At 44.7% G+C, this 12,601-nt stretch overlaps 1 protein-coding gene and 1 long non-coding RNA gene across 8 annotated transcripts in view; one reads left to right on the plus strand and one right to left on the minus strand.

Moving 5' to 3' along the window:
* The window catches only part of LOC131764944 (uncharacterized), a 96,282-nt gene extending 90,310 nt beyond the window's left edge, over nucleotides 1-5,972 (minus strand). For 4 of the 5 annotated variants that reach the window (XR_010835272.1, XR_010835275.1, XR_010835276.1 and 1 more), the window contains exon 1: nucleotides 5,602-5,972. This is a non-coding gene — a long non-coding RNA (uncharacterized lncRNA). Of the gene's footprint in view, nucleotides 1-3,480; nucleotides 3,518-5,601 lie in introns of all 5 variants that reach the window. The other variant, XR_010835274.1, reaches the window with a different exon arrangement.
* A 96-nt stretch (nucleotides 5,973-6,068) lies between these two features.
* Nucleotides 6,069-12,601, plus strand: part of GCC2 (GRIP and coiled-coil domain containing 2) — a 34,578-nt gene continuing 28,045 nt past the window's right edge. For all 3 annotated transcript variants that reach the window (XM_059078238.2, XM_067006956.1, XM_067006955.1), the window contains exons 1-5: nucleotides 6,069-6,196; nucleotides 6,310-6,366; nucleotides 7,310-7,394; nucleotides 8,516-8,583; nucleotides 12,462-12,566. In XM_059078238.2, coding sequence (XP_058934221.1) covers nucleotides 6,191-6,196; nucleotides 6,310-6,366; nucleotides 7,310-7,394; nucleotides 8,516-8,583; nucleotides 12,462-12,566 — 321 coding nt within the window. In that variant the 5' untranslated portion in view covers nucleotides 6,069-6,190. The remainder of the gene's footprint in view (nucleotides 6,197-6,309; nucleotides 6,367-7,309; nucleotides 7,395-8,515; nucleotides 8,584-12,461; nucleotides 12,567-12,601) is intronic.

A 12,601-nucleotide genomic window follows, 5' to 3' on the forward strand; every position in this document is an offset into this window, starting at 1 on the left:
ACTGTCATTCACAAATATTTTTAAACTTATAAATAAGTTTAAAAGTCAAATATGTAGAGGCAGAGAGCAGAGCTGTGGCTACCAGGGGCTGGAGGGGGGGGAAAACTCGGACATACTGGTGAAAGGGCACGAAGTTGCGGTTATGTAGGATAAGTCTAGAAATCTGGTGCACAGCATGACAACGATAGCTAACATGACTGAATACTGGAGATTGCTACGAGAGTACATTTCAGATACTCTCATCACACACGCAAAAATTGTCAGTGTATGTGGAGATGTGTGAATTACCTGACTGTAGTAATCACTCTGCTATGTTTATGCATATCAAATCACGTACACCTTAAAGATATACAATTACTGTTAGAAAATACAATAAATTTTTAAAAATGAAAACAAAACAGATCCTGTTATGTAACATTGCTTTATTTTCTACATAACTTGTATATCTATTAAATTAATGGTTTCCCTGCTTATGGTGTGTCTCTACTACTAGTTCAGCAGGGAGACTTTTTCTGTCTTAATTACCGTTGTACGTCCCCTGCCCAGTGCCTAGCAGAATGGTTGGTGCACAGAAGATGCTCTGTTAATGTGTGTAGACTGAATGAACCACTACACAGCAGTAGCCTCCATGTTTTCCTGTTCTAGCCCAACCCAATTAACCACCAGCTGCAGGATGTCCTCCTCAGTCTCTGAGCCAACAGGAAGTGCCAGGCTGACCTCCTTCACCCTTCTATTGGCCAGTGGAGTTCGGAGACAACCTAGCACACCACTGCTTTGGATCTGCAGTCTTAGCCCGGAAGAGCCACCCTGCCTAACGACCATGGTGCCTGGAACCTTCTCTTGTGCTTGAATTACCCATGCTTAGTTTCTTTGCCGGTTATCTGGAAATAGGCAGAAAGGGACCAAACTTTACCTAACAGACCCTTGCCCGGATCATGTGCCTCCTCTGTGTCTGGGTCTTCAGATGATGTTAAAAAACACCACATTCAAAAGTAGCAGGAGAGCTTCATGAGGCCACTGTTCTCCTGACACATTAGAGGTGAATCCATCTAAACACACCAGTCCCCTTATTTTGAACCCTACTCAAATTCAATCCTATAATAATAGATAATCTGAAATGATCAGACCTAAAACTCAACATGCAGTTGTTAAAGAAATGAGACTATAGGTGTGATTTCTTATAAATCCTTGAGAAGGAAAGACGATGAGGGTATGGGCAACGGTCTCGCCCCCTCCAAGATGGGTGTGATCCGTATGCATCCACGTGGACATGCTCAGGAACACAAGAGCGAGGGGCTCAAGTTTCTACCACGCGGTAAAGACACCCAAGTCACCATCCTCCCCGGGCCCGGGTAGGGCAGGAGCGTCCACGTTCTCCTGGCGGGGTCTGGACAGGGTTCACCAGGAGAAAGCAAGCCAAAGGGACCCTACGGGAGGGGCACTTCCGGTTGATACAATGCCCTACTGTCCCGACGTCTGAATGTTATGTGGGAACTGACACGTCACGCGTCTGTGCTTCTCCGTCCCGAGTGCCAGAGGGGATCGTCCCTGTAAGAAAGAGCCTCCTGTAAAAAGGGGGAGTGGGACAAACCCCTTTGCCATTTGCTACCTGTGTGTGTGTGTGTGTGTGTGTGTGTGTGTAGGGCCGGGGGATATCGTACCAATGCGTCGTCTTACATCCAGAGCACCCCGACAGAGATGATGGCTCTCAGCCGGCAGGTTAGAAGCCCCCATTTCAATGGCCCTGAAGGGGACTCACCACCCGCTCCTAACAGGCAGCCTCCCCAGTGAAAGTCAGGGGCCTGGCAACACGCAGAGCTCCTGGAACTAGGGCTCCAGACCGCTTGCTCTCTGCCCTACCCCCACCATCACCACCACAGAGGCCAAAAGCCTCACTTGGGGTACTGGGGACATCCTTCACGGTCCTTTACGCTGGCCGGGCCCATAAACGGGTACCTCCTGAGTGTCGTGCAGAACGACGTGCTCCACCTGAACGTGTCCAACAAGCTGTGGCACGCTAGCTACTCTGGCGGCTCTGCACCCCCAGTAAGCAGTTTGAGCCAGAAGTCTCTGTGACTGATGCCCGCTGACAGAGCCTCTGGGGAAGGGAGGAGCCCCAGCTGCCAGTGACCCTGGGGGTTCGCACTCGGTGTCTCCCGGGATGGTTGCCCGCTGCGTCCCCCCCGAAGAGCAGCCATCAGCTTCTCGGGAGCCCCTGTCAAAACTGGGTGATTGATCCAGGTAGGCCTTGTGAACCTCCAGCCTGATACTCCCATTTCGGGGTGGCTCGACTCACAAAACCTTGCCTGTCAAGTGCAAATGGTGGATTCAAGAGCGGTAGGCATCTGGGCCCTACCTGAGAAAGCAGCAGCTACCTCTCCAGGGAAAGCTTTGCCCACCGCCGAGCCAGGCGAGTCATTGCACTGGCTCACTGGAGCCCTCAATTCACAGATGGCCCTAAATGCTGAGCCTGCTTTGACTAAGCGAAAGCTCACTGATTTCCACTGGACTGCAGTGCCAGCCCTGCAACACCAAAAGCAGACACGGCCCCTGCACCCGGAGGCCAGAACCCAGGCCCCTCTCAGGGCTCTGGCCAATGCCTGCCTTGATTAACCGTGCTCTGTGCTTACTGACCCCTGGGCTTTGCCAGTGGCCTAGCTACCAGGTCTGCCATTATGAAAACTAGAGTAGCGTTAAAGACGCCCCCCTTGGGGCCGTGAACTGTGGAAACAAATGACAACTGCTGACTGCACTTTCCGGGGCCCTCACGTGGATGTCCACAAAAAGGACCCTTCTCTGATGGGACACGCTGGAACGAAACTGCTAGCTGAGCATGCGCTGCCCTGGGTGCTACCATCCTCCTGCCCGGATCCACCATCACATCAGACGTGACAATGCAGCCACCGTCACAGAAAAGGCACAAAGTGAAGGGCTCCACCTCTGCAGAGGCTGCCACTGGGTTCTGGACTGGTGACTCCTGCCCGGAGCTGCTCTGGTCGCTCCTGGCAGCCTGACCTCTGACCCCTCCCAGGCGTTTTATTGGTGGAGCCTCATCACCGATGACACTTTTTCAGGTTTTGGTGCTGCTGTTTCAGTCCAGTCAGCCAACTGCAGTCACACTGTTGCAGCCCATGAAACTAGAATTTGTCGTGTGTTTGGTTGTGTGGAGTTTGCAACCTGAACATAGCAGGCCTTTTACCAAAAAAGCAGCTCGATAATGGCTGACCGGGGGGTTTTCAATGGAGCTCCCGTGCTCCCTGCCTTCCGCAGGCATTTGATATTGTTAAGCATTGAAATGGCCTCTGTAAAAATCAACTCGAAAAGGGTTTGACTGCTTCCCTCACATCCTGGTCTGCACACCTTACCAAGGCAGGTGGTCACTAAATGTGGCTATCCCCAGAAAGATGCCCTCTGCCACTTGCTGGGTAATGATCAGGATGAACAGTTGGCAGTTCCTTACAAAGTGAAACATATACTTACCATAGAACTCAGCAGTTTCCCCTCCTGGGTCTGTACCCTAGAGAAATGAAAACTTATGTCCACACAAAACTCTGTACGTGAATGTTTACAGTGGCTCTATTCATAATTACCCCCAAACTCGAAACGAACCCAAATGTCCTGCAGTTGGTGAATGGATAAATAATGGCACATCTGTACAATGAATATCAGTTAGCGATGAAAGGGAACAAATTATTGACAAATGAGACAACCTGAATGAATCTCAAAGGCATTTCTCTGAGGAAAAGAAACCCGTCTCAAAAGGTTTGTTTTCATTTATATGACATTCATGAATGACAAAGTGACGGCGATGAAGGATAGATGATGGTTGTCAGCGATTAGGGAGGGGAGGCGTGTCGGCCACGATGGAGCAGGATGAGGGTAATGAAACTATTCTGTGGACTGATTATGCAAGAGTCTGCACATGTATTAAAATTCAAAGAACTGTATGCCCAAAGAAAAGATAATATTACTGTATGTTAATTGAAAAAATAAAATAAAAGGTGGGGAGGACTTCAAGAATGCCAAATTTCTTACTCTTTTTTTTTTTTTTTTTTTTTTTTTTGCGGTAAGCGGGCCTCTCACTGTTGTGGCCTCTCCCATTGCGGAGCACAGGCTCCGGACACGCAGGCTCAGCGGCCACGGCTCACGGGCCCAGCCGCTCCGCGGCACGTGGGATCTTCCCGGACCGGGGCACGAACCCGTGTCCCCTGCGTCGGCAGGCGGACTCTCAACCACTGCGCCACCAGGGTAGCCCTCTTACTCCTTTTTTTAAGTGAGATATAATTGACATATAACATTAGTTTCAGGTGCACAATATAATGATTTGATATTTGTATGTATTGTGAAATGATCATCACAATAAGTCTAGTAAATATCCATCATTTTTCTCTTGTGATGAGAACTTTTAAGATCGACTCTCTTAGCAACTTTCAAGTATACAGTAGGGTATTATTAACTGTAGTCACCATGCTGCGCACAACATCCCCCAGACTTATTTGCTTCATAAATCAGAGTTTGTACTTTTTGACCCCCTTCATCCATCTTGCCCACTCCCACACCCTGCCTCTGCCACACCAATCTCTTCTCTGTATCTATGAGTTCAGTTGTTTGGGGGGTTTTTTGGTTTTGTTTTATAAAATGTCAAAAATGTCCAAAGTTTGATCAAAATGTCCATTTTATAAAAGACAAAGAAAGGCTGTGGAAATGTTCCAGATCAAAGAAGCCTAACGAGATGTGACAATTAAATGCAAAACCTGATTCTAGCCTGGATCCCATACTGGAAGGGGAAAAAATAATGCTATAACGTCCTTGATGTTAATAGATACAACAAAATCCCTGTAGTCTTAGTTTTAAGTTTCCTCAAAACCCAGAAGAAAATGCCCAGTGATCCTAGGTTCTGTCCTGCTGATTGGTTTCTGTATCAATTAATTCCTAGATTCAATTAAGTCTGCATGCAGGGCAATGCATGAATATATATACAAGGCAAAGGACTAGATGGAGAGGTGGCAACAGAAAGTCCTCTTTTTCTCCGAAAGGTGCTCAAAGTCTCGAGTTTCACCAACACGACCTGCCAACGCATTTAGTCCACTCTTCCTTAACGGTATTCACTGCCACGTAAACATTGAGAACTTTGGTGGCTTTTGGGAATTACTCGTGATTTTTCTAAAAAGCTGTCTGAGGCTATTTTTCTAGTCCCGAAGAAAGTCACTCATTTTACAACCCCGCCCAGTGTCCAGATTTACGGGCATTTTCCGAAGCCCGCTCACTGCAGGGGGTTCCTTTCCCCAAGCTGGCGAACTTCATCCCACGACCGGCGTCAGGGCGTTACAAGTGACAAGTGACGGCCAGTGCCAGGTTGGTGGCTCACGGAGCGGAGGGGAGGCACCGGCTGCGGCGGCACGTCTTCGCCCCGACTCCTGCGCCGCGCGTCCCCACAGGGTCCCCAGGCCGCCTCCCTCCCCCGGCCAGCGTCTCCACACTCGGGCCTGTTTCCTCAGTCCCGCTCAAAGAAAGAGCTACCGACCACGAAAGGCAGGTGTTAGCACAGGTCCCCAACCCGCCCGTCCACCCGGAGTGGGGCTGGGCGCCGGGACTACTCACCATCCAGGAGGAGGGCCGGCGTCCAGGCTGCCAGGCGGGACAGCACTCCTGCTCTGCGGTCACCCACTCGCCTCAGGAACAGCTGCGCCTCGTCCCCTCGGCCACCTGCAGCCGCAGGGCACAGCCATGCGCCCGTTCCGAGGCTAGGGGCGTCTGGGGGAACTGAGGGGGGCTGAGGGGACAGCTGAGGGCACAGCAGAAGGACAGGAGATAGGACAGGTGAGGGACAGCTGAGCCACAGGTGAGGGACCGGAGAGGGAACAGGAGACGGGACAGCAGACTAGGGCGGCCGCCTGAGCGCGCATGGCCCGACAGAGCCCGACCCTCCCAGGAGGAGCCGGGGCCCCCACTGCCCCAGTGGCGCGCCGGGTCCCGCCCACGAGCCCGCCCCTCCACGCCCCTCCCCCTCGCGGGCCGGCCCGGGGGCGAGGCGGAGCGCGCCGGGAGCCACCTCCCGAGGCGGAAGCGGAAGCGCCGCCGGGGCGCGGCCTTGGAGACGCGGGGGCGGGGCCGGCGGAGAAGCGCGACCTTTGACCCGTGGCGGGGCTCCGTGGGAGTCGGCGGGCGGAAGTGCGGGCTGCGGGTGGCCATGGAGGTAACGCGGGGGCCCGGGGGCCGAGGGACCACCGCCCCTCCCCTCCTGCCCTTCCCGCCCGCCGGGGTCCGCACAGCCGCATGTGACCAGCTGGCTTTCGTTGTGTTTTGCAGGAGCCTGTTCACGACGGGGTGGCCTCGCCGGCCCCTCCTGGGACCGGGAAATCCAAGGTGAAGAGACGCTGGAGCGGCGGGGTCCTGCCGGGAGGGGAGGGGGCTCACTGGGGCACAGCTTTCCTCCGGGCTCTCGGTCTGAGCTGTCACGGTCGCGCGTTTAGTCCCTCATCTCGGAGATCCCTGGTGTGAAGCCTGAGTTCGTCTCCTTGCCGCCCCGCTCAGCGCTGCTGAGAGTTTCCGCAGTTTCCCAGTGTTAGATGAAGCCGTCTGGTTTGTGAGGTCCGAGCGGTGGGCGGGCGTCGCGGGCTCGGCTCTGCCTGCGCCTCCGCTGATGTGAGCGATGTGAGCACAGGTCACCGCTGGGGCCCTGAACGGGCGCCCAGGAGATGGGGACTTGCCGCCGAGGTTTATTGTTTCAAGCTGACTTTGAGACACTGGTCCAAACACTCGACTGCATTGAAGCTTCACGGTAACCGAGAGATAAATAATGTGCTTATGCCAGCTTTACGCCTAAGAAAACTGAGCCCGCAGGGGTTAAGGAACTTTCCCTGATTTTTAGGTAAAGCCTAAACGCACCCTGATTCATCTCATTGCTGTAATTAGGCTTACGTGTTTTCATGTGACCAGAGGCTCCTTTCAGCCTTGAATAGGACGAAGCAATTTTACAGATCTCAGGAACTTTACGTAGAATTAGTCCCAGCTCCCTAATTTTTCAATTAAAGAAATCAAAATCTAGCAAGTGTCTTAACCTGTAACAAGGATATCTGTAACGTAAGAGGATAGGTGCGATTTTCTCTACATTTCATAATCGTTGCCGAGCTAATAATTATTGAGTGAAAACTTGCATTTGCTAATCTTAAAAAATGTGGTGTTTGGTTGACATAAAGATCTATTCAGTAGGATGGTTTTTATTTTTAGGCAGACTTTACGTTTCTTTTTTTGTGGTATAGTAGAAACATGAATTCTCTCAAATTGGTAACATCACTGCCTCTTCCAGCTGGAAACATTGCCCAAGGAAGATCTTATCAAGTTTGCTAAGAAGCAGATGATGCTAATACAGAAAGCTAAATCAAGATGCACAGGTATTGGGTTGAAAATATTAATCTTGACCGCAATCTTGTTTAATCATGGTTACACCTGTTCGTTTTGTAATAGTACATTGGCTTGTTTTGTTTATCAGTGAATCCAATAATATTAGCATAGTGGAATCTGTTATTACTTAACATTCTAAACTTTGCTTCTCATATTTTTTATTATCTCATATCCCTAAACTGCAGTTACCTTTGAATTAATAAAATCAGGGAGGAGGATTTTAAAGAACAGTTTGTTAAAGTTCAGCACTTTTTTTTTTTCCTCATGTGGATCGTATATTCTTCTGAGTAAAGCATTTGTTTCTAGAGTTGCTAGTTGAAATGTTAGAGACATGAAGTTCTCAGCCCAAGGAAGTAAGAAGAGACCCCAAGTAAAGTAGTAAAAGATTTCTATTCCTGGAATTTTGAAGTATATTTATTTACTGAAGTTGGTTGATTGCCTATACAGTTTCCATTTCTTTATATTCCAAAAAGACAAAGATATTAGTATCCTTTTTTAACATGTGTAGGTGAGCTCTTGAATTTTCAGTAACTTAACTGCCCAGCCTAAAAGCCAAGACTTATTTACTACTAGAAAAGGTCAAACTGTTTCCGGAAGTTGGATCGGCTTATGATAAGAGAGTAATTTATTTGGAAAGATGTTGTAGGCTCCAGACCTAGACATGAGTTGATGAAATAGATTAACATGTATGTTTAATATGAGGTTAGTTGTTGCTTTAAGATTATACAGTAAGAAGTTATTTACAGCTGAAATAATGTCTGGGATTTGCTTCAAAAATATCAGGATGCATAAGACAAGAGGGGAAGGAGGAAGTGAATACAGGTTGGGGTGAAACAAGGTTGATGATGTAGTAATTATTAAACCAAGATGATGGAGCATAGAGATTAATCGTACTATTCTCTCTGGGTTTTTTAAATTCGTTTGGAGTTTTCCATAATGAAAAGGAAAATAAAAGGTAATACTGGCTGAACTTAGTGCTTTCTCAAAATATCTGCTGCTTCTTAAATGTATTTTAATTTGTAGTGATTTTTTTTAAGAATGTACTCACTTGAGCCAGTAATTCTTTTCTTCATTTCTAAACTAGTGTCTTTTTATTTTTTTAATTGTTTAGAATTGGAGAAAGAAATTGAAGAATTGAGATCGAAACCTGTTGCTGGAGGAACTGATTATATTATTAAGGTAATGAAACAGTTGTGAGTATTGCTTTAATTTTTGTCTCTTTACTTGGAGGAGATGCCTGATGATAAATCGGATTTCCTTGAGGGCTGTCAGCCTGCTTGAGCACTATCGGGCTTCCGTGCCTTTTGTCCCACTTCCTCTCTGCCCTTGGTCACACTCTTCACCTTTCCGGTTGACTGTAAAAAGAGAGGTGAATGACCTCCGCGTCCCTTTCTGTTCTGAAGCGGTATTACTTTCTGTCCTTTTCATCCTTTACACACTCTGTAATTATGGTTATTGCTTCAGTCTCAGGCCTGCTCTTCCCTCTCCGCATCAGAAAACCCAGCCACGCTCAGGACTTTGATGATTCTCTCCCTTCCCGTGGTTCTTTGTCAAACACGTCATGTCTTACTTGCTAACCATACTTACCTTGATAACCCGTAACTGGGCTCTCTTTCTCTTTTACTTCTACATATTCTCCTCAGATGGTAGAATGTTGGTTTTGTATTGTTATTCCCTGTTTAAGACCCTGAGTTGCTCATTCTTATTTATGTGCCCTTAATGTAATTAAATGCTTTTCCTTCCCCCACTTGGCCTACCTTCTTTAAAGTTTCTTTGCTTCTCAAAGCTCTGCAGAAATATTTTTCTGTGCTTTTGCATATTTATAATTTGAGTCATAGTATCTATCTATTCTTTGATTATATGTTATCTTAGTCCCCCAACTTGTGAGCCATGCACAACTGAGGGACTCCCAGGAAGCTACTACCAGGAGTCTTTAAATCGCTGTGCATACCTTGCACTACCATTTTGTTCTTCATTTGGCTAGAACAGTGTATGAATCCTGAATGGTGTGCACAAATACCATTTGGATTCATAATGCGCTGATGGGTTTAAGCATTACTGAATTCGTAATGGTTTTATTTGGTCACTGTGTATTTCCCTAATTAGTGATAGCAAAAGTACAACTCCATGTAGATAAAGAGCACTGACTGTGGAGCCAGACCGCGTGATTCAGATCTTCAGACCCCTTCTGTGCTACACACCAGCTGTGTGACCACAGCTAAGTTTCTTAACTTCCTTCTCTTCCTTCATCTGTAGACTAGGGATAATAATAAGGCCTACTTTCATAGAGTTGTATTATGAGTTAGTACATACCCTACGTAGAGCTGGATCTGTCACATAAGTACTCAATGGTTTTATTATTACCATATATTATTTGGGGGATATTTTCTACACACATGTATACATACATACATCCATGCACACCCACACTAAAAAGGAGGTTTTAGTATTTGAAAAGAGCACTGCAGAGATTCTGTTCTAATTTTGTATCAGTTAACTCTTAGCCCTTAAAATACTTTTCATGCTGTTGCATTTCAGAATATTCAAATATCTGTCCCTTATTTCCTCCTTATCAATGTATTCTCTCCTTCTGTCAAAACTACTCCTAAAAATTTAAGGGTAGAAAATTTCTCTCAGTTAGCTAACTTTACCTTTCAGGTTATTAATTTAATATTAAAGCGTGTTATCCTGACACTCAAATCTCAGAAAGTAAAGGTTGGTAAAATTAAATGAGAATGAAACCTTTAGTGATTGGCGGAGCTGTGCATCAGTTATTCAGTTGCTGTAAGTAAGTTTTCTGTTTTAGGAAAATCATATACTGCAATGTGATATGTCCTCTGCACCTCTGGAAAAGGGAAAAAACTTTCTTGCTATGTTTTATCTCTTCACTGGGAAAAGTCTACTGGAAAAACATGGCTTTGAATACAGAATTTTCTGTCCTTCATAAAAATGTATGGCTTTTTACAAGTTTTAGTTGTTAAAATTTCTGATAGTCATCTTCTAGTGCATTGAAATATGTCTAAAGTTTTATTGCAAACCTAGCATATTTGACTTTTAAAGAAGAGGAATAAAAACCCATATTTTCCATGTCAAACTTTGAGGTGTATGGTATTACAGTGAACTTATGTGCTGCTTCCAAATGCAAGAAGAAGGTAAAAGTTGCATGTCAAGATGTGGAATTTCTAGTACGTATCACTTATTGTTTTCTCTTTGCTGGAATCAAATTTGTATTCCTAGGAAATAACTGTCCATTTGTGCCTCTAGTCTTTAAGGATATTTATAGCTGTTTTCAGATAATGTCCTCTATATATCTCCTAAAATTATTAATGTTTTCAGGCTTCCCCTGATAATTTACCAAACAGAAGTTTACATTGCAATACTATGTAATGTGAAAAAACTAATTTTAAAACTAAAATTGTTTTAACAAAAGTAATATATGCTCATGATTTAGAAATAGTACTAACAACTAAATAACTTATAATTCTAAATAGCTTATGGAAATTATCTCTGTATTACTGAATAATATGCTTATACTACTTTTCCTTGATTTATCCCTTGGTGAGACACTTAGCTATTAACTTCCTGTTACAACAGATGAAAATTTAGCTATCTTTCACAATGACTTCTACTTTCTAACTGGTCAAACAGATCAAATAATCGTTTACATTTTTTTCTGGACACCTGCCTCCTAAAGCCTCCTGTTCTGTGCTAATTTGGTCTCGTTGTTCTCCATGTCTGCTGTGGTTTTCCTGGAGTCAGCCTTTTGCCATGATTCAGTGAATTATACTGCTTTCATATGTTGGCCCCCCACCCCGTTTGCTGGGTCACAGGTCATTCACTTTCTTGGTTAACCTCATTTTGGTAGAGCATGTCCTTCTCCAGCTTCCTAAGAGCAGATGCATAGGAGGAAAATTTTTGTGTCATCGTGTATTTAAAAGTGGCTTTATTCTACTCTCATGTTTGAATAATAGATAGAACTCTACATATTTTCTACATCTACTTTGTTTTTGTATTTTTGAACAACAGAGTTTTTATTATTTCACAAAAGAAGTTCAGAGGCAGTTCTGGAGTGATAGTTGACTAAGGTTTGTTTAGGATTTTATCTCGGTTTTATTGTTTAAGATTAACTTTATCTAAATTCACAGTGAAATGGGTCTGTGGTTTTCCTATCTGTAGAGTCCTTGCCTAATGTTACCAAGTTATGCCAGTTGTGTAGAATAACTTCAGAATTCTTCTTGCTTTTTGTTTTGTCTGAATAAATTCATATGTAATTGGGATAATCTGTTCTTTGAAAGCTTAATAGAACTCACGTATAAAACTATCTATTCCTCCTGTTTTCTTTGGTGGACAATTTTAAACCACTAGTTTGATTTTTAAGTAGTAATAGTATTGATGATGCTTTTAAATTTTTTTTCTTGAGTTACATTTTTCTAGGAATTTTTATCCATACTATTTTACTTTCCAGTATAATTGGCAGATTAATAATTAATCATAATATTCTTCTTAACTGTATAATCTGTAATTTATATATAGATAGGTTCCCCTTTTATTCATAATATTGTTTGTGACTTCTGTCTTCTCTTGATCAGTCTTACAAGAAGTCTATTTTGTTAGCTTTTTTTTTTTTTTTTTTTCCCAAAGAACTGACTCTTGGCTGTTCTATTTTCCACTTCATTAACTTCCTTTCCTGCTTCATTTCTGCAGGAGGTAAACTTTCTCTGGGGGAGTGGGGGACACTGTTGATTTCTTGCCCATTATTCTAAGCACTCCTGATTGAGATTGTCAGTCAATCCGATTTTTGAATCTGACTCTCCAGTTCCTGAGCATTTAGTTTTCTAATTAGTGTTTGCCAGCTTCTCTTGTGTTTCCCTGCACGAGCTCTTAGGTTACAGCTTTCTTCTTCTTTCTAATTCACATCTTCCACGTCCTCCACTTTCAGTTTTCCAAAGATACATTGAAATTTCTCATACCCTTGGAAAAGGTGAGGAGGTAATTATGCATGAAGTCAATCCACCATTTTTAACCTCAGGCAAACAAATCATCTTGTTCCAAAACAGGCATTGACCATACGTCTGGATGCTATTCTTTTGGAAAAAGCAGAGACTGAGCAACAGTGTGTTTCTTTGAAGAAGGAAAATATTAAAATGAAGCAAGAGTTTGAGGTAAAGCGACATTTTAAATTTTTTTGCTTTTTATT

This window comes from Kogia breviceps, chromosome 11 (genome assembly GCF_026419965.1).
Source record: "Kogia breviceps isolate mKogBre1 chromosome 11, mKogBre1 haplotype 1, whole genome shotgun sequence".
Taxonomy (NCBI): Eukaryota; Metazoa; Chordata; class Mammalia; order Artiodactyla; family Physeteridae; genus Kogia; species Kogia breviceps.